Raw genomic sequence first — 22,218 nt, 5'->3', positions numbered from 1 at the left:
CAATTACTGAGGTGTGAGATGATGCTGGCTCAGGCTAAAGCCACCCATGGAGATGAAGAAAGTGGCTAGGTTAATTGTGGATTCTGGAGCCACACTCTACAAGACTTGTTTATGGGAGCTGGAGTCTTAGTGAAGGATAGGGGTGGGAAGGAGCTAGCATAGAGCACTTATTCCAGAAGTGAGGCCATGAAAGGGAGAGGGGAAAATAAGATGGTAGAAAAAGAAGCAGCAATGGCCAAGTGATGGCTTATTTCCCATCATAATAAACTCTGGGACAGTCTTCATAGCAGAGAAGTGACCAGTGAAGGGGGGGAGGGGGCTAAAGATGCCTGAATGGAAATGAGTGATTATAGCAAGACATTGCCTGAAAAGAGGGGGAGATTGACTTCAAAGACACAATTAGAGACACTAGATTTACACAGGATGAAGGAGTTCCTTATCTCTTGGACTAAATGGAAGATAGGAAAAGAGACCTGCCATCAGGAGTCCTGGGGTCAAGTCCCAAGTCAGCCACCAACTAGCCATGTGACCTCAACCAAAGCAGTTCCCATCTGAGTCTTGATCTCACCCTCTGACACAAAAGAGTTGGCTTGATTATTGGCTCAGGGTGCTCCTAGCAGAGGCCCACAACTCCTGGGAACTGCCTGAAGGGGCTACTACAGAAGGGGGCCACTTTCACCTCTTTTACATATTGGGACTCCATGTAAGATTTCATATGAATGAAACATTCTACAATCCAATAAATTGCAAACCATAGATCCAGGTGATATCTAAGGATCCTTTCCAGACTCTCAAATTGTACAGTTCTATAAAGAATATAGAATCAGAGATAGGCTCTGATACAGAGAGTCAATGATAGGAGTCATACCAAATTACCTGTCATCTCATCACAGAAAGTCAAGGTTAGGTGTCCTAGGAACCTGAAGAACAGTACACAAGATTCAAACTAGTGAGTCACCAAGAAGTCACTAAAAGATCACTGAGTAGTGCTGAAGCCACAGTGGAGCCTGACATCATAAATGTGAAGGCAGCCTCGCAAAATGATTTGACATATTTTTTGGCAGGCTGCATAGCCCAGAAGCACTAAAAACAGACAGCGGTGTGAACCAGGGTGGCAATTTAGCTAGGCAGGCAAAGTAGAAGTCCCAGGCAGTGTGTTGAGGGAAGCATTGATATGACACTGGGGCCAAGCCAAGAACTAGAAGTTAAGCCTGAATGATGAGGAAGACCCGTTGAGGGAAAAGATGGGGTTAAGAAGAAGAGCAGGAGGATGAATAGAGAAGGAGACTCTGGCCAGAATGTGGAGCAACTGACTTCAGCACCCAGTTGTTGAAGCAGTGCTCTGCGATGACAAGATCCATTACTCTCCAGTAATAACAGCTGTGGACAGTGCTGAAGTTGTGGTGTCAAGGAGGTTGAGTCAGATGTGTGTCAGCCTAGATGGTGACTGCAGTGCCATCTGACTTATGTTGGAGGCAAATTGGGACAATTCAGGGAGATACTGTTTCATATCACAGGTAGTAAACATATTGTGCTCATTACTCTAAGAAAGGGAGAAAGGCTGAAATATAAATAGGCCTCCAAGAAGTAAGTTAAGCGAATGAAAGGAGTTTGGGGAGTGTCTCTAATTTTGAACCTTAATATCAACAAAGAAAATCATGGTTCCCCCAGAGATTTGTCTTGGAGACCTGGGCAGAGAAAGTATCTCGGGTTGAAGCAAATTTAGGTCCAACCCAGTAGGATTGCTCTGATGGTTGTAAGTGTGAGTTACTTTCTCTACCTCCTTGCTCTTCTTCAAGAAGCCTTCTAAAAACACAAAGTAGGAATTGTACCTCTCTAGAACAATAATGATAGAAAAAGCCAAGAAGACTTCTAAGCAAATTTGCATGCCCCATTGGGGTTTGGAGAAGCCAGTGCTTCTACTCTTCTGGGGAGTCTGAAGTGGTTTAAAAAGCAGTAGGAGGAAGCATCTGCCACACATCAGCCAGCCCAGGGTGTGGAGTGGGGGGCCATGACACCAGGTCCCATGTACTCCTTAGTTTGCTTACTCACACAGTGAGATGGACCAATGTTCCAAACTCTGAGCCAGTGGTTATTTCCCAAGAGGTGAGACTGCTGAACAATGGGGTCCCTCTGTTTTCATGAAGTGGGGTCCTACAGTTGACTCCCACCTCTATAAAGTAGTATGGAGGAATCCAGACACTTGGGCTTTACAGAGTTCTAACCTCAGCTCTCCATGAGCTGGGGTTTCCCTGGTCTCCAGACACTTGCCACTTGAGCAATACCCTCTCTTTCTTAAGTAGGGGTGCTTAAGTAATGCACTTAAAGGGGGATGAACATTTCTGACCTAGTGAGCCTAAAATCATGCTCACAATCTCATGAGATTAGCAACAACAACAAAATCAGTCTTTGAGTATCGTGTCAAGGGTTATACATCAGGACTTGTAACTACATGGAAAAGAAAGTTCTGCCCCATTTACTCCTCTTTAGAATATGCCAGAATGCCAAGGAAGGTCCCATAACTCATGACTATGCTGGAACTAGGATCAGGACCTCATTTCCAAAAGCCATCTCAGTTCTGATCCCCCTCTATCCATGTCCCAGAGTCATTTCTCTGGGAGATATGATTTTAGATTTTGAGAACCCACTTTTGCTTATGACCCACTTGGCCTGAGAGGAAAGAGGACATAGTCTGCATTAAAGGACACCCCAGAAAGGATCACTGAGACATTTCTGAGAGAAGGCCTAGGGCTGGGCAGGCTCTGTAGACAGAGTCACGAGACTAAAGGCCACGGTCATCCACTTTGGTTCATGCCTAACAAGAAAGAGAGTCAACTGTCTGAAAGTAAGCCTAGTGAAGACCCTAAAGGTCCCCAGGCTCAGCATGGCCCTGCTGGGGAAGAGAGGACCCCAATTCCCCATCAACCAATTAGCATCTGGAAAACATTTGTTTCCCCCATTAAACTGTAGCTCTAAATAAAAATGCTACTCTTGCTCCTACCCCCACACACACACACATGCTTTGTTAGCATGTGATTAAACACTCCAGCCCTAGCAGGCAGTCTTGGGGATAGGAAAAGGTTATTAGCTAACGGTTCGAAGCAGTAAAGGCACTTGGCTAGGATTCTCAGTGCCCCAGAGATATAATTATCTCATGCACGATGGCTTTGCCACCTGTCACATTTTCTAGTTTAATTTTTTTTAATAAAAAATAATGAGAGGGGTTGTTTTCTTGCCATGTGACAAGAACTCACTTTGTGCTGAGCTGGAACAACACAGGCTCACAGCAGTTGCCTCCTGAACTCCTGCTCCTGTTTTCACTCTGCATCTTTGTCTCCCTACTGGTGTCTCCATCACTTTCTTCATCTCTAACTTGCCTTATGCATCCTCTGTGTGTCCATCTGAGCGTGGGTGCTCCACCTACAGTCTCTCCTGTTCACTCCCTGACACATTGCCTTCAATTGTTTTGTCTCAAGTACTTACATTCCCTACCCCTCCCCTTCTTCCCTCTCTCTCACCCCTTCTCTCTCTCTCTCTCTCTCTCTCTCTCTCTCTCTCTCTCTCCTCTTTCTCTTCTCCCAGCCTCTTCCTCTTCCTAGTTTTCCCTGGACCCTCTGACATGAACTCAGCAGCCTCAGGGCCTCTCTGGAGCATCTACCTTTCCAGTGGACCTCTTTCCCCACACCATGACCCTTTCAGTCACGCCTGCCCTGTGCTTTTGCCCAGAAGTCCTCCACATCTCAAGGCTGCACATGACTGTCAGCACCCTTTGTTTCTGTCAGGACCTATGGCTGTTCATTTAGGCCCCGTTACAGCCTTCAGGCCAGGACTGTAGTGGCCTCTCAGTTCCAAGTTGGCTCCTTTTGCTTATCTTTACCTCATACCCCAGCATTGGCCAGGCTCCTGTTCGGACAGCAGTGGGGTCTGTGATGACATGTTCTTCCCTGTGGCCTTCCTCTCCTCCATGGCTCTTGTCAAAGTGTAGCTTTCCCAACACATGACCTAACCTGACTTCATGGGACCTGCTATGCAGATGCTGTGTGCCACATGGTGCCCTGCCTCTCTAGAGACCATTGGTTCCACTTAGAAAATAACAGATTTGTAGACTTGTCAGCTGGGTCTGCCCCTAGTTTCCATGTTCATACACATAAATACACCAAGAGATGCTCATAAATAGAGTTCTCTCTCCAGAGTTGTTCTGCTTCACTCCACACATCCATCCGGCACCCATTTCTAGTCGCCTAGGGCCATCAAACTTCTCTGGGATTGCTGGACATCTTTTAAATGGAAGAATATGTGTATGTGTCACTTGATAATGTCTGGTTTTTCTCTTTCAGCCACCGGATTTCTAAATCAAAATTCAGGTGAGTAAAATGCATGTTCTTTCTTACATGCTCTTAGCTTCACACTAGCTTTCTCCCAGGCTACACTTTTGGGTAGCCCAAGGTAACACCTTCTAAGGAGGAAACTGCTCTCTTTTGTATAACTACCAAGAAAAGGCTTTTAGATCAGATCCTGCATATAATTCAGGTGTTGTTATCTGTTGCGTTTTCTTTGCTGGTCTTTTTGGAAAGCACCATCCCTAAGAGGTTGTGAGACCTACTGTGTCTTCCTTATAAGATGAAGTCTAGTTAAAATAAATATAATGTGAACACTTGCTACTGTTCTTGCCTACTTCATGTTTATGGAACACAGTAAGAAAGGAACATTAAGGATTATGGATAGCACATAGGATCATGACACTATTCTGCTTCTGCATCTTCCACGGGACCCATGGTCTTCAGCCTCTGGTCTACATTTCCAGCCTCACTTCCTGCCCTCCCCTTCACATATTCTTTGTTCCAACCACATGGAACTTCTTGCAGTCACCAGAACGTTCCCTGTCCTCTCAGATATCAAGGCCTTTCCATGTAACCCTTCTTCTACCTGAATCATTGTGTCCACATGTCTTCATCTGGAGAATTCAGGTTTTTGTTAAGAACCTCAAATGTTACTGCACCTACACCTTCTGCGAACTCTACAGGGAAATTGCTCGCCTCCTTTCATTCCTTTAGTGCTTTTCTCATACCTCTGTCAGAGCACTTAGCATACTATACTCCAATTATTGCCTCACAGGCTTCAATACTCTCTGCATGCCTCAGACAGATTCCTAGAGAGCCTAGCTAAGTGCCTGTCCAGGGGCTGTCCATACATATATGTTGAATGGATTAATGAATGGATTTGTGAGTGGAGATGTGAATTTTCCCCCACAAAGCTTGTACGTGCCAAAAATGCTGGTTGTTTATATTTTGTAATTGATCTAATCTTGCTCCCTAGCCTCACCTACTGTGTAGCAGGAGCATAAATAACACTAAATTTTAGTCCAGCTGGGTAAATGGAACCCAATGCTATGTATTAAATAGTCCCTGAAGGTAAAATGTTCAGTCTCTCATATTTTCACTTCTTAAGCTTTTCTCCAGGATGGAGTCTGGATGCATGGGGACAGGGAACTTCAAGATCCTGGGAAGTCAACAGGGCTTGGTGAAGGGTGCTCTTGGAATCCTTCTGAGTCTTCTGCCTATCTCTACTGTTTGATAATTAGTCTGAGCTTCTCTCTGAACTGGTCCTTACTGGGATACAGCAGCCCATCTAGTTTGGATATGCACCCCTACAGTATCCGTGGCCCCCATACTTGCATTTAATATTGAAATCTCCACCTCAGCTGTCTGACCTCTAAGCTCTGTCAGTCCACTGACTTCAGCATCTCCACACCTCATCTGAGTGCATGGATACTTCCAGGTCCTTCACACTTCATGAACAAGCTACAGGGAACGCAGAGCACTGTGGTAGGCTCACCTACCTATCTGCCTCCTGCTACTGTATCTGTACCAGCCTGGATAGAGCTCTGAGCCAAAGGCTGACATTCTCCCAAGAGCCTACAGGTCCCACTTACCATATTACATTCAGTGGAGGTTACCCACTAGCCTCAGTGTCTCTGGGCCTCCCCCATTACTCTCTGGGTATTTCTAAAGCAACCCTCTGTAACCTTTGAGACTAGGCACCCAGGACTGAGAATTAAGTGAGTACTCTGGTGTCTGACTTTCACCTCTATTTCTGATACCTTCTTTCTCCCATAATTCAATGGAATTGAAAAATGTAGGCCTTTCTCCCCTTCCCCTTTCTCTCAAGCCAAAACCTCCTTCATTAAAAAATCTAGGGTCAAGTCTACCAGACCTACTCCTTATTACATGAAAAAGAATTCTAGAAGTATAAAAAATCCTTTATTTCTTGATAATGCTTGGATTTTACTGCTTTATCTCTGGCATCTGTAGAAGTGGCTAATAGATAATGAGGACTGAACTAATATTTGCTAAATGAATGAATGAATGAATGAATGGTCTTGCCTCAGTAAGAGAATAGGCTTACACCGACTCAAACAAAGTATCTAATTTGACAACCAAAGCTGAGAAAGCACTTTGTGTTCCTGACAGTTACAAAGCCTCCACACAAAAAGAGTAGAGGGATATAATAATCCCTTTGAAAAAATTTCTAGGGATGCCTGGGTGACTCAGTGGTTGATCGTATGCCTTCGGCTCAGGGCATGATCTTGGAGTCCTGGGATCGAGTCCACATCGGGCTCCCTGCATGGAGCCTGCATCTCCTTCTGCCTGTGTCTCTGCCTCTGTGTGTGTGTGTGTCTCTCATGAATAAATAAATAAATAAGTAAATAAATAAATAAATAAATAAGTCTTTTTAAAAAAAGAAAACCTTTCCAAAATATCGTTCTCATTATATGCAAATGAATGAATCGTAAATGAACAAATGAATGAGTGAACAAATAGATGAACATGATCTGAAGGACTGGAAGAGAAACAACATCTTTATACACATTCTTTCTAGTGAGAGATTGCCCAGAAAATACTGGGAACATTCTTCTATCCAGTTGCTTATGGTATAATCCATGCTTTTGACAAAAGAGAAGAACAGCAGCCCCCCTAAACCTTGAGATTTTTTGCTAAGCTTCGAGACTCAGCCCCACCTGCTGTTTACTTAACCTCCTGTATTCCAGCCATTAGATCTCTGGGAAAGGTTTCTCCCTCTACTGCTACTATTCAAGATACAACAGAAATACAGAAAAAAGATTCTGTATTCCCAAAAGGCATACTACCAGTAGTATGGCACTATTATTCAACCCATTTTCAGATGAAGATACTGAGGCTGGGAGAGGCTGAGGGTCACTCCCATCTGGCCAAGTCAGAACCCATACGTAGGTCCTGTATTGCTAATCACCATGCTAGTTTAGTGAAAGATTCTGCCCAAGAATACTAAACCCTGTTTCTGCTCAGCTATTATATCTTAGGCATAGGCCCATAGCTCTACAGCAGTGCTGTTGAATAGAAGTATAATTGAGCTGCATTGGCACTTTTTAAATTTTTCTAGTAGTAAGATTAAAAAGTAAAAAAAAAAAAATAAACCAACAGGTGAAATTAATCTCAATTTATTTAACCCAATGCATCTAAAAAATGATCACTGCAGTATGTAAATATAAAAATTACTAATGAGATATTTTTTGTACTAAGTCTTTGAAATCCAATGTGTATTTTACACTTACTACATGTCTCAGTTTGGACTTGCCAATTTCAAGTGCTCAAGAGCCACATGTGGCTTATAGCTACTATACCAGACAGTATGGCCCTAAAAGGTCTGAGCAGATAGCAAATGATGGCCCTCTAAGATGCTACATCCCACTGAGGGTGTATGTTTAAAAAATATCAAAGTCTGGCAATGGATTGAAAATTCCATAAAAATTATCAAAGTAGACCTAGAGCTGCTTCTGTCTGCTGCGAAGGTTTCCACTACAGATGCAAGAAGAATGTGTCCTCATACTTTCTGCCTGTCTGTGTCAGGCACGATTGAAAAGCATAGTAGCATAGAGGGAAAATGGAGAGAGAATTTTTGCAACTCATAAATAACCTTATAAGCAGTGAAGAGCCTGTTTTACTCTAGAAAAGATTCTAAAATTTGAGTTAAAAAAATTAAAGTATCTTGATCATTTTCTCAGTTTAACAATGACAAGATAATTTGAGTTTCCAGCCAGCTTATTTTGCAATACTGAATGATACAAAGTCACAGCTTATTTAAAAGAAATTCTAGAAGAGAGACTTTAGGGGAAATTCAGCAAATTAATTGACATAATATTAGGGCAGTATTAGGGTATTCTTTTAATAACCCAAGTCTCCACATGGAGGAATCAGTCACAATAAGGATTTTGCAACACGTGGGGCTCACTGTTAGGAATAGGATTTAAAGAGCTAAGAAATAAATGATTTAGAAAGTCTTGTGCAACTTGCAGGGATTAATCAGATAACCTGCTGGAGTTTCCAGATCTTGACTTTACAGAAGTGAACGCTGTAGGGTTCTAAAATTTGGGAGGATTGTCTTGCCCCATCTCCAGTGAAATGAGCAGCCGGGACAAGGCATATATCCAAATTTGTCTACTCTCTGATAGTCCATTCTAAGTTACATATAGTATATAAAAGAGTTTAATCGTTTTTCCATGTTGCTTGTTCTCAGTTAAAGAAAAGATAGAAACTTATTCTGGCCACTAGAAAGAGCTGAAAGTGTCCACTATTTTGATGTTGTCTGCTCTTCTAGATGCCTGTACAAAATTATGTGCCCAGCAAACTCTTTTAGGAGTGATGCCCTTTCTTCACTCTCACCTTCATCCCTAGGTCACAAGAGCTCCACAGCTCTCAAGCCTTGTCTTCAGCAAGAAGACAAGAAAATCTGCATAGAGTTTGTCTCTGCTGTTCTCCCAGCCTGTCAGTCAAATATGCCTACCATGTACGATGGACTGCACTAAGTACTGTGGCTCTATATCAAAGTGCAAGACACAGTCCCTTCCCCTCAAGAGTCTTATGATCTCACTGGAGAGGCAAGAACCAAACAGTAAAACAGAGCTGACAATATGGGGAAATGGGAAGCCATTTCCTGTGTGTGACCTTTGTTGGCTTCTCCACCACTGGCTGGGAGGCCTTTTGGTGTGCTCCTATGGCACCTCTGCAAAGACCATCATGGTGCTAAGTACACTCTTTGATTGCCCACATGACTGTTACGCAGAAAAAAACTGTATCTATTGCATTGGCTGACGAATATCTTGTACCTATCCCAGGATAGGTATTTGATAAATATTTCTTTAACGTATGCCTAAAATGAGTAATGCAGAAATTCTGAGAAATGAGAAATGCAGGAATTCTGAGCCTGGAATGACTAGAAAAGTTTACCATGGAGAGGCTGGGACTTGAGCTTAGCCCTTAAGAATGGGCAGGACATGGAAAGGGGAGGTCCTGCAGTTGTGGGGACAGTCCACGTAGGTGGAAAGGCAAGAGCCTTTCCATAATTAGGAAAGAGTCCATAATTAGGAATTGGTAAGGTGGATCCCAGGGTGAGTTGAGCAGAAATTTCCCATGGGACTGCATCAATATAGAATTTTGAAGAAATAGATTAGGCACATTCATATCCACCCTTCTGTCCTATGTCTACATGTGGGAACTTCTATTTCTAAAGTAAATGACTTTTCTAGTTAATATGAAGGAAACATGAATAACGAGCAAATTTTTCCTCCCTATTTTATCATTTAATTTCTATATCCTCCATGCATATGTAAACACACAAATAAATTTACACATTCTAATAAATCATTACATTTATTATACCGTAGGAAGAGTTGCCAGGAAACCAGTTGTCAAGCAAAGCTATATTTTGAAGAGTGGGAGGTGTATAATTATCTTTAAATACTTTCTCTGGATAGTAATTACCCCCACCCCCACCAGCCCAAAAATGTGACTCCCCTGAATGGCTGTGCACAGGAACAGCACATTTGACAGCTACTACCCTGTCTCTGACAGCCACTCCTTCAGGGAGTCAGGCAGTTCCAGACCCATCGGACAGGCCTGGCCACGTGACACCCCAAGTCCCAAATTTGAGAAAAGAGTAGCTTAATCAAGTTCACAGTACTAACCTGACTTCAAGTCCATTTCTACTTATTGTAAAAGAATGCACACTTGATTCCTTTGGACTCCAAATAACAATTATCCGTGACTCCTCTCACATAAGATTAGATCTATTTAAAACACCCTTTGAAACTACAATGTAAGCTATTTAAAGTCAGATAGAGTTTGTCCTGAAATTTCATTTTTCAGGGAGAAAATAGTCATACAAAATTTCTCTATAGTATTAATAACCACAATGACAGGAAAGAAGCAGTGTCCTGCCCTGGCAAGATAGGAATCCTCACTACCAAGACCTGGCAAATTCCAGGGGAGGCTGAGGACTGCCTAGGACCCCTTGTCCCATCCTTTGCCCCTCTCTTCACCTTCCCCCATCCTCACTCTTACCCATGGTGGTTTGTCTGGGGGAGGAAAACCTCCTATGCATTTGGAAACCTTAATTTTCTGACCCTGATACATTTCTTCTCTATGTAGTGAATTAGCCCCACATAGCAGGTAAGTGTCCCTGTCCCTGACAAGTTCCAGCTTCTCCATAGCATAGCACTCACTGGAGATGGCATTAGAGCACTTCAGTGAGTTAGGGTCAGATCAGAATATTATTTGATTAATTCTTTTTTCCCTCCCTGTCCTGCAAGCCAAAAGCTAAGTTCTCCCTGCTGTTCCAAGGAAACAGTTTTCTTCTTAGATGTACTGCTCACGTTTCTAATCTCATAATAGATGTTAACAAAGATTTGGTAACAGGATTTTCCACAGATAGCAGGTAGAAAATATAGATAAAGTCAAGTGATCTGGAAAGGCAATTCTGGGGGTGAGTGGGGTCTGCATTTCTGGAAACCTAAAATAGACCTGAATACAGATACTCATGGACTGTTGCTCTGAGAAGCTGCTTTGTTCCTCCCCCTGCCTTCTTTATTACCCAAACAGGGGCTCTGCCTTCCAACTGCCTGCTGGGTCTCTTTACATACATGACCACAGGCCTACTTCCTGAGCTGAGTGCCCCTCCTTTCTCCTCATAGCAACCTCCCTGCCCAGAGCACTGCTTCTCCTTGTCTGTACCTAAATTGGTTACAGGAGCCACTCTTCCAAATTGCCTCAGCTAGAAATTTTAGCTATCCCTTCCGTACCTTTCTCTCTTACCCTCTACATCCAGTCAAGCTCAAAGTCCTATTGATTCTGCCTCTAAAATGGCATGCCAACTCAGTGTACTCTTTTCCATTAATAAGGCTACTGTTTCATCATCTCCAGTTCAGATGGCCGAAAGAGCATTTCTCATACTTCCCCTGATCTAGACATTGTTTTGTTGGTTGCTTGGTTTTCTAAAATCAAATCCCACCAGTCTCTTTTTGGAAATCCTCAGCTTGGCCTCTGTGGTCTCCCTCCCAAGCACCTCTCCAGCATCCCCTTCTTTCTCTCCTTTATTGCTACTGTCAGTATTAAATGTTTGGTCAATGGAATTACCAAACATAGATATGTAGTTTTTGCTGTATCTAAATAGGATGAAATTAGGGACAAGCTATAAACTCTTCCATCATAGAATTTTAAAATGTGAGTGACTCCTTGGGATCATCTAGCTTAATGGTTCTCAACCATAGTTACAGATTAGAACCACCTGGGGAGCTTTAAAAACTACCCAGCTTCCAGAGAATCAGATTTAGTTGGTTTGGAGTTGGAGCCTAGGTACTGGTGAGGGCTTATGGGTTTTTTTAAGCTTCCCCCCAGTAATTTTATGTACAGCCAGGTTTGAGAATCACTGACATAAATCCCTAACCAAGAGACCAAAGCAATATTATATGGACCATGGCCAAGCTTCCAAGGGGCCGTGTGCTGCATGAACTTATATATAGAGATGTGTGTATGTGTGGGTATGCTCATTTTTTCTGAACAAAGGAAGTAACCATTCATGAGATTCTCAAAATGTTCTATAATGCCATAAAAGCAAAGAACCTCTGATCCAGATTTACCCATTATACTTTATAGATAGGTAGCATCTGGGCAAGAGACTGGGCTGAGGGGAGAAAACCAAGTTTGGCTCTGCCACTGTGTGGTAACAATCAAGTTACTCAACCTCTGTGGTCCTTAGTTTTCTCATCCTCAAAATCAGGGTAACATCTGCTTTTCAGGGTTAATTAAAGAGAAGACATGAGAAATGTCTAGTACAATAACAAGCATGGATGAGGTTTCATTAATGGTAAACATTAGTAGTCCTACTACTACCATCACTACAAATAATGCTCTTAATTTGTACAATACAATTTTGAATAATGTCATTATTATAAAATAAAAATACACATTAATACCAGATGCATTTATATGGTATTTTATCAATCCCCACAACAACCCTGTGAGCTTGGCCCTATTCCTATTTTATAAATGGAAGAACCAAAGCTTAGAAGGGTCGGGGCCACACACACCCAAAACCACATAAGTAAGCAGAGCCCAGTTCACCTGACAGGAAGCTTATCTCCTCACCACCAGATTGCACCGCTCTGCTGAGGCCAGGTCCATTAAGGGGAGAAAGGAAACCATGATGGTGCCTTTCAGATTAGAAAAACACTGAATTTCACAGCCACCTCTGCCTCCTTCTTTCCTTCTCTCCTTGCTCCTTTTCCAGCCGCTACTGGCGCCGGTGGAATCGGTTCTGCAGAAGAAAGTGTCGTGCTGCAGTCAAGTCTAATGTCTTCTACTGGCTTGTGATCTTCCTGGTGTTCCTCAACACACTCACCATCGCCTCAGAACACTACAATCAGCCCCACTGGCTCACAGAGGTCCAAGGTGAGAGGCTATCCCTGGCACTATCCTGCCTTACTCTTGCTAACTCAGCCCTGAACCCTAGGGAGGAAATAGTCACAGGCACAAAGTTGATGGGAACACCGCCAGTGGCTGTGACTCTTTGCAGGCACCATGCTGGGGACACGAAGGGCCTGACAGCTTGCCAGCCCCATAGTAAAATGCACAACTTCATTGTAAACCGATGTGGCTCATATGGCTGGACCCATACAGTCTGCCTATCCCAACAGTCACTGCCTGTCCCAACAGTCACTGCTGGTGACAAGGACACATGCTGCCTCTCATTTGGCCATCTCGGGCCCTTGGCTGCCAACTTCCCAGATTGGATTTTCAGTACTTCAGGCCTTACTATATAGCCTTCAGGTAGGTCTGCCAGAACACGTGTGGATGAGGTGAGCAAAAAGCCAGGAAAGAGGACTGTCATGGCCTGAGCATGAGGAGCTGTTCTCGATGGGCAGTTAATATCCACCACCCTCCCCTGGACCCCTAGCCAGTGCCTCAGTTCCACTCCCAGGGAGTCAAACAGATCCCGGTGCTGGTGGGCCTCCCAGTATAGAGGGTGAACTACTAAGGGCCTGGCTCCCCCTTTTGGCTGATTGATTTGGGCAGATTACTCACCTCTCAGAACCTCACTCCTCATCTCTGAAAAAGTGGCTGGGAAGAATAAAGATCAGCACACAAACCCTTGATGCGTAGTAGATGATGTTTACTGTGATTATAACTAGATACCCCTTTCCTGTCAGTTTGGCCCCAATTGTTCTGTTCTGGCAACAACACAGGGGAGAGGTGTCCTGGCTGGAAAGGGAGATGGTGATAATTACTGTTTCCTTTCTCCTCCTCTGTGCCTCCCTCCTCCCACTCCCATGTTGGGATGCTGCCCCCTTGCCTGAACCCACCAGACACGGCCAACAAGGCACTACTGGCCCTTTTTACGGCAGAGATGCTGCTGAAGATGTATAGCCTGGGCCTGCAGGCCTACTTTGTGTCCCTCTTCAACCGCTTCGACTGCTTCATCGTGTGTGGGGGCATCCTGGAGACCATCCTGGTGGAGACCAAGATCATGTCTCCCTTGGGCATCTCTGTGCTGAGATGTGTCCGGCTCCTACGGATATTTAAAATCACAAGGTATTTGTTTTTCATGTCCCTTGGGACCTGGGACTTGGGGAGAAGTTCTTCCAGAAGGCAAGAAAGGCAGAAAGGCCTGGGTGGGAGAGTAGCTGTTATTTCTTAAAAGGTCTATTCTTGTCTCATATATGATGGAGGGGAATTTTTCTTCATTTAGATGGCATATCATTTAGAAATTCCTTTGGCTGCTAATACCAGAGATAACTCAGTGGCATAAACAAACTCGGGATTTGTTATATAAACGAAGTGCAGAGGTGGGAAACCCAGGTAGCTTCAAGAAGTCATCAGGGACGCAGTCCCCTTCTGTCCTTTGCTTTGACAGCCTTAGGGCTGCCCTCCACTTCCAGGGTTATTAGGTGGCTTCCAGAGATTGAGCCGTCATGTTTGAAAGCAGGGAGAAGGCAGGGACCCAAAGGGGCACCCACCCTGGCTAAGTCAGCCCCTTTCAGAGCTCTTGCAGAGATTTCTCCAAAGGTTCTGTTCTTGTGGCCATCCCAGCTATTAGAGAGAATGAACTATGTGGTCCTTTTGCTGTGCATGTGCTGCCGAAAATGCAGTCAGGATTCCTTAACTGGAGAAAGATGATGGCTATTGTGCCACAGATGGCTCTCACCCCTCCTTCCACACGTTCACCTCCTCTCCATCTGCCTGTACATCCCCCCACCCAAAGACTGTAGCCTCCCCCACTCTCCAGGTCAAGCCATGATTCTCATGAAGAGGACAGGCACAGGCGGGGGTATGGGGGTGGGCAGCATGCTCCAGGACAGTAATTTTCAACTATGTTGAGACCCATTTGGGGTGGTGAAATCAATTGATTGGATCACAACCATCATTTTTCATCAGCTTTATTGAGATATAACTCACATACTATGTAATCCACCCCTTTGAAGTGTACAGTTCAGTTTTTTTTCTATATATTCACAGAGTTTTGCAACCATTACCACAATTTAGTTTTAGAACATTTTCGTCACCCCAAAAGAAACGCATACCCACTCATCAATTACCCCACCTTCCTTCCAAGTGGCAACTACTAATTTATTTTCTATCTCTATAGATTTGCTTATTCTTGGCAATTCCTATCAATGAAATCATGCAGTATGTGATGTTTTATGACTGGGCTTCTTTCACTTAGTATATTGATTTCATGATTCATCCATGTTATGGCATGTGTCAGTACTTTATTCCTGTTTATGGCTTAATAATATTCCATTGTATGGATATACATTGAATTTGTTTATTCATTCATCAGTTGATGGACATCTGGTTTATCTTACCTTTTGGCTACTATGAATAATGCTGCTATGAACATCCATATTCAAGTTTTTGTACTGTTGTACATTTTCATTTCTCTTGTATATATACCTAAGAATGGAATTTCTAAATCATTTGATAACTCTACATTTAAGATTTTGAGGAATTGTTTTCCAAATTGTTTTTTGAAGAGACTATACCATTTTGCATTCTCACTAGTAATGTATACAGGCTCCAATTTCTTCACATTTTCATTTTGCATGAAAGAATGAAATAGAATAGGAAAATATCAGAAGGCCTCACATGGTCATAAGCATTGTTTCAGAAAAATCTTTGGGACATATGTCTCAGTTGCAGCGTAATAGGTATTTCTCACTATGGGTTGTGGTCAACCTTGAAGGGACATGTTAGAAACATGTGGTAGAGAGGGGGCTCAAACTCTACTCCCCAGAGGTACAAGCTTCCTCTATAAGAGTCTCTGCTTTGGGAGCCCAGCTGGTAATAGGGACACTGAAACCATCAATTGGATTGTGTTGGGGATAAAAGAGGATGGGGTTGGTACCTTTCATTCAAAGACCCAGAAGTAACCACACCCTGCTCAGTGTGTTCTGAATTCAGCTGCGTGAGTGTCAGGGCTTGCAAAGCCACCCTTGGTTTGCTGTTCTGTTCTTGGCTCTCTCAGTGATGCCCCAGCATATACTCATTCCTGTGGTATTGTCAAGGGTCAGGGGTTAGTGCCAGGCCCAGGGACACTGAACAGCCAGAGGATTTATTATTAATCTAATTATTATCATTGTTGTTATTTGGAGGAAGGAGAGTAGAGGCTCTGAGAGCCACTGAAAGAAAATCTAAGACAGAATAAAATGAGCTGGCAAATGGTGGGATGGGAAGAATACGTGCTACGGCAAGTCAGGAACAGGAGAGAGTCCCTGGGGAAGAAGGTTTAATGTTACAGGATGGATTCCAAGAACATGCAGAATTTAACCCCATGTGTTTAACACTTCTCACCCTAGAAAAAAACTCTTTCTGAATGCCCTGAATATCGTGACATTACAGAAAACCCTTAGTTTGTAGTAAAAGTAGTAGAAATATAATAACAATTATTATTAACATGCATCAGGACTTTATCATCTGTAAGACAGGGTCAGAACAGGACACTATTATCATTATTCCTATTTTACAGATGAGGAAACTGTGATTTAGAGACTTAAGTCACTTTCCCAGGCCACAGAAACTGCTCAGGGGTGAAGCTGGGATTAAATAGCAGATCTGTCTGACATCAGGTTCTGTGCTCCTAACCATGACCGTGAACTGTGGAGTTGACTGCAAAACTGTCTTGCCATCTTCGTCCCAGAGACACGACTTAAAGAATTTTTACAAGTTGGTTCTTGATGTTAGGTCTTCTCTGATTCTGCTTGCTCCTCCTTGGGTCTCATGAAAGCTATTTTTCACTTGCAGTTTTCAGTGCCCCCTAAATAATTCTCAAAAGTCTGTGTGTTTGGGAATTTGTTTTTGCTTTTGTTTTTTAGATTCCTATAGAAAAGAATTCTTGTTCCTAGATATTGTCATAGCATCTTGAAGAGATTTGACAGTCATTCTACTTCTAATCAATAATTTATATCTAAGCTGAAACTATTGCCAAGAAGTCATTTTTTAAAATCTGTCTTTGCAGAGAGTGTCCTGTAGTTCCTCCACAAGAAAGATTGGTGGTATTTTCAGGTCTCTATAAAGTCTATAAACAGAATAATTTAATTATCTAATTGGAAGTTCCTTTGGCAAAGGCCATCATCTTCCTGTTTGAAAGCCTCTGACCCCTCTGGGAGCTTTTGGAAAACAACATAGAGTCTATAACTATGTGGGGAATCCCATGCCCCTCTGAACCTTGTCTCAAATATACTCTAGTAACCGAGACAATACCTAAGATATGGGCTGGGAGTAGACATCATGGTCCCTCAAGATGGGTCATCTGTGCATGGTCCTGCCATCAAGAAAGCATATTTCTCTCTCTTATTTTTAAACCTTTTGGAGAATATTTTGTGATATCTCAATATTTGTATATTAAGAAGCATTTTTTACAATGCATTCTGAACCAGTGATTTTGATTCTCAAACTTAGTTGGACTCATTAAGAGAACTCATGAAGGACCCACACTACTAGAGATTTTGACCAGCAACTTCCAGAGAGTTCTATGCTGGTAGTTCAATGACTTCACCTTGAGAACCCTTGCCTAATTTCCTGCTGCTGTCCTTTGTCCTCTTCCCTGCCTTAAAATATGGACTTTCATATATCATTGGAAATCTTGATTCTTTCATCTACACTCTACACTGTAGCCCCTAACCATGTTAAGATTGTACTTTTTGAGAATTCTTGACTGGAGAAACATATAATGATAAAGAGCTATGAGGAATTCAGCAAAGTTTTTAAATTATTTTAATTTTATTAATTCCTATACACCTGTGCACATTTGAAAAGTAGTAACTTATACACAAGACAGGCTATTTATTTAGAATGCTGTAATGCTTGGTGTATATATGGATTCATGTATCCCTTCCTATAATTCCAAGTTTCCCTTTCCTCACCTCACCATAGGTCCTGACCTGTGGTCTGAGTTTGGAATACTAACCTAGACCTAGAGTCTTCCACCATGATGTCAAAACACAGTAGTATGTCCAGAGAAGTTGAACAGTGTGTAGCAAGTATTTTGTTATAGGAGCTGCAATACCAAAGTTTTTGAACAGTTTCTTTTCCAAAAAAAAAATAAATACAAGTAAATTCAATATTGTTCCTGTGACACCTTCACCTTTGGCCATTTGCATTCCCAAATGCTTTTATGAACGAGCAAGAATGGTCTGGACTTCCCACTCTTTATGCTCCCTGAAGTCTTCAGTATATTACAAATATGAATATGATATGTGATGAAAGTGAATAATTAGCATGCTTATTTTTTGAGTGTTTTGTCAAAATCTGAGAATGCTTTCAAGAGTATACTATGTGAAATTTTGAAATAAGTGTGCTTAGCAACAGTCATCTTCCTGTTTATGTTTTTGCCTTAGTTGCTGATAGAGGTCTCCGTGTCAATGAGGTATTAGATTTCTATTCATTAAATAACATGTATCAAATGTGTATGTATTATGATTCAGAGGAGATATAAGGACATTTTAATGTTTAATTCTTATCACCTAGAAACTCAGAATCTAACCATGACAATAAAGTGTATACATTCATCTATATATAAAAAAAAAGAGTATACTATGTGTATGAATGCCACCCATTCTATGTCTCATTAAAAAAAAAGGAAGACTGGGAGCCTTGTACTCTACTGTAAATCAGTTAATTCCTAAGTGTTGATAATATTAGGAGTGATAAATTATGGAATAGAGAAGGCATGATTCCTGCCTTAGTGAGAACAGAGAGGCATCCACATTGCCAAAATCTTTGTCATCTTTGGGTACATTACCCATGACAGTGGGCCTTCCAGCCACATCATAGATTGAGTTCTTTCTCCTGAGTTGAGGTTTGGGAGCTCTTGAATGTTACCAGTTTTTAATATCAAGTATGTATACATTCTGTGGGGAGGAAGAAAGACCTCAGACTAAATTTGGATGTGATTCCAATCTACTAATCACATCTCATTTTTTATACAGTTGGTTTTTAAATGCACTAAAATCCCTCCAGCCCTTGCTTTTTCTCTCTTAAACCTTAAATCCCTTTCTTTCTTCTACTGCTCCTCCCCTGTGGCTCTCTTCCCAGGCCCTGAAATGTGAGTTTGGGCTTTCTCAGCACAGACAGATTTACTGGTGAATCACGATCACATATGGGCTCCATAGAGCCCCAAGGTGAGAGCCTTTTACAAATTCCCCAGGCTCTAAATGTCTCCATTTCAATTGCCAGTCTGGCCATGAGCATCTGATCCAATCCTACACCACCCCCATCCTCCCCACTCTAGCCCTCTAAGGGTACCATGAAGGTTCTGAGCTCCTTAAAGACCATTATTAAAGAGATACGTTTAGCATCTGCCCAGTTTCCAGGCCAGGGTCTATGGAGAAGGCAGCTCAGACACAAGAGCCTGCTCACTGATGTTAGCATGAAGGGTGGTTATTCTCTGGGATGGTGACTAGCTCGTATCATCTACTGGGGATTAAGAAGACACAGATGAGGATGACTTGAATGTGCTCCTTCCTTAACCCTGACACATTTGATACAGGGGCTCACTAGCAGAACTGAGTAGCTCTGCGGTCCAGGAGCTCACAGGAGGTCAAGACCAGACAGCCTTGCCAGCATGACCAGGTTACATTACCCCAGGAGGTTCCTTTCTCAATGTGGCCAAGACCTCTGATACAAACAGAGAAGACAAGACCTTTGAACTTGTTATCCAAGGCAGGGTTTGACTCTAAAGTAAAACACATAAAATGTGCATTCTCTTAGGATGGAAAGAGCAGAAGTAGGTATCAGCAGGAAGTAAATTGATAGATTTGGCCTTGTGCCCCTGGCTATTCCAGACCCTATTATAAAATTCTGTTTGGCTCTTCCTGGATGAGCATATGCCTAATTCAGCTTCCCATCACACTAATTCCTCCAGGATCTATTGTGCCTTACAGAACCAGGGACCAACTTTACTGAAGGACTAGTCCTTGTACACCAACCTCATATGTCTCTGCGGCTGGCACAGGGAGAGGTGAGGGCAAGGCTGAGCTTCCTCCCTGAATGAGCCTACTGTGCTTCCCCCAAGTATCTCATATAACCTGCATTCTTCCACCCTCCCTCAGGAATGATGTGCAGAAGCCTCATACCACATAGATTCACCACATGAAATTTGCTTTATAAATACTCTACCAACAATAGATCACTGCCACCAACACTGAAAGGAATTTTGTTGGGGTGGGGGGTGGTTTATCTCTCAGGACGAGAAGAGTTGGGACAGGTATAAATTTAGTTATGAACCTCTTTAGAACAGAAAGGAAGTAGGCTGAAGCATTTACAAAGCACCCGAAAGCTATTGGTACTCTTATTTTGAAGATCTTTTATTTATAGCAGGCTCAGTGATCTGCTCCATACCTAGACTATAAAGGACCCAGCCCTGAGCTATTTGAAGCAAAGGTTCACAGGATGAAAATTCCAGTTCAAGCAAGGCTTAGGTCACTTTCTGTCATTGAGGATGAGGGAGAAAGAAGTCCATAGGGCCCAAACAGACTTAGAGCAAAAAGAATGATAGAGATACAGGATGCCTGAGCAGGCGATGGTCACTTAAGCCAAGAGAGGCAGAGGGAAAAGGTAACCAAAGTGAAGCCATAGCCAACAAGTGAGGGATTTTAGGTAACAAAGAAATAGCTTAGGTAAGAAAACCCTCACATGCTCTCTACTTTTTAGAGGGAACAGTGGGCCGAGTTGGATAGGGGATGGGGAGAGCAAAGACCTCTTTGGAGAGAATGATTCAGAGCCACAGGAGAATTGAAAAGTTGATCTCAAGGATGACCATGGCCAGTGAAGTGTCAGAGAGTGGTGGGATAGGGGGAAGGGAGTCTCAAAAGCTGGGGGCTGCGAATATAGGGCTGCGAATCCCCAAATATAGAATGGAGACTTCTGTAGATGTGGATGCATGTGTTGCACTGAAGACAATATATTTCGTTTTCCTGTTTCTCTATGAGGTCCAGGACATTACTGTTCTGCTGCTGCTCACTTTTCTCCAAAGCTCTTTTTTTTTTTTTTTTTTTTGTGCGTGTGCTTCATGGTTTTAATTGATTAGGATAAAAGCCTTGGTTGATTGCTAATATGTGGTTAACCCTTTTAGTTTTTATGTCTAGAAGCTAATATATCTAAAAAGGAGAGTGATTCTGGGACCTGAGGCATCATCTGATCTTCACGCCATAACAGTAACAGCCACCAACAATCAGATTGACGTTATGGAGGAGAGTGCTTCAGGACCTGCAGGGCTGCCAACATTTCATTTAAATGCTATTTCATGTCACCCTGTTCAGAGGCTGCCACCTGTCACCTACAAATTTCATCGATATCAGTGGTAATGAGGCCCCTAACTCTATCTCCTGCTATCAGCCAAGGCATGTCAGGCTCCAAATTCCAGCTCTTCTCTGAACCCTAATAATGCTCTTTGCCACAACATCAATACAACAATCCCTTCGTCTCAGTCCTTTAGAGAGCACATAAAACATCTCCAAGCATGTGCACATTAGGGATGGATACCGTCTGTTCAACAAGCTGTATACCTCTTATAATGCTAGGCCACTGGCACCAGCTTTCCTACCTTAATTCTGCTTCAAAGGAGCAAAAAGTACAGGTGTCAAACCAGCCACAGAGCAACACCCACCTTGCCCCATTTAACATGAGAAGTTGAAGGAAACAGAGTAAACACCCATTTGTTTGTCTTCCCTGTGTCTTAACTGTGTGACGGGTCTCAATGCAGCATCTTTTCCACCTGGGTGTTTTTCACCCAGGGAGGAAGAGGGCTGATGTCTGTGTACCTGGGTGCAGTTTGTCTCTTCAAGACTAGTTTGAGCCCTCAAACCCACAGGCATTGGTTTTGAGCCACCAGGATGGGAGTTCTTCCACAAGGGAAACACACGTTCACAGAGCTCTTGGGGAAATCCTAGCGCAAGGGTCTCAAAGCCAGAACAACCATGTTTTCTGTAGGGTAACTGATACATAATCACTTTTTTTGTTGTGAAAGTTTAATTGACATATAACATATTAGTTTCAGGTGTTCATAATGATTCCATATTTGTGTACATTACACAATGGTCACCACAAAAAAATCTCGTTAACATCTGTCACCATGTATAATTCCAAATTTGTGTGTGTGTGTGTCAGATGAGTACTTTTAAAATTTACTCTTGGCTGCTTTCAAATATGCAATACAGTATTATTAACTATAGTCATCATGCTGTACATGACATCCCAGGACTTATTTATAACTGCATGTTTGTACCTTTTGACCCCCTTCACCCATTTTGTACACATCCCCAACCCCCCCGTCTCTGACAACCATCTATCTATTCCCTTGATACATAATAGTTTGACTTAGGCAGTGTTACAGTCAGGAACCTCAAAAACT

The 22,218-nt window shown here is 42.7% G+C and overlaps 1 protein-coding gene across 1 annotated transcript in view; it reads left to right on the top strand.

Annotated features, from left to right (window-relative positions):
• Window positions 1-22,218, top strand: part of CACNA1C (calcium voltage-gated channel subunit alpha1 C) — a 754,651-nt gene that overhangs the window by 591,119 nt on the left and 141,314 nt on the right. Inside the window, 3 exon segments of the mRNA XM_055315403.1 lie at window positions 4,338-4,364; window positions 12,601-12,761; window positions 13,676-13,901. Of these exon segments, the coding sequence (XP_055171378.1) occupies window positions 4,338-4,364; window positions 12,601-12,761; window positions 13,676-13,901 (414 nt within the window).

Source organism: Nyctereutes procyonoides, unplaced genomic scaffold (assembly GCF_905146905.1).
Source record: "Nyctereutes procyonoides isolate TBG_1078 unplaced genomic scaffold, NYPRO_anot_genome, whole genome shotgun sequence".
Lineage (NCBI taxonomy): Eukaryota > Metazoa > Chordata > Mammalia > Carnivora > Canidae > Nyctereutes > Nyctereutes procyonoides.
Note: the sequence above shows the minus strand (reverse complement) of the source record. Positions and strands in the feature narration are given on the sequence as shown.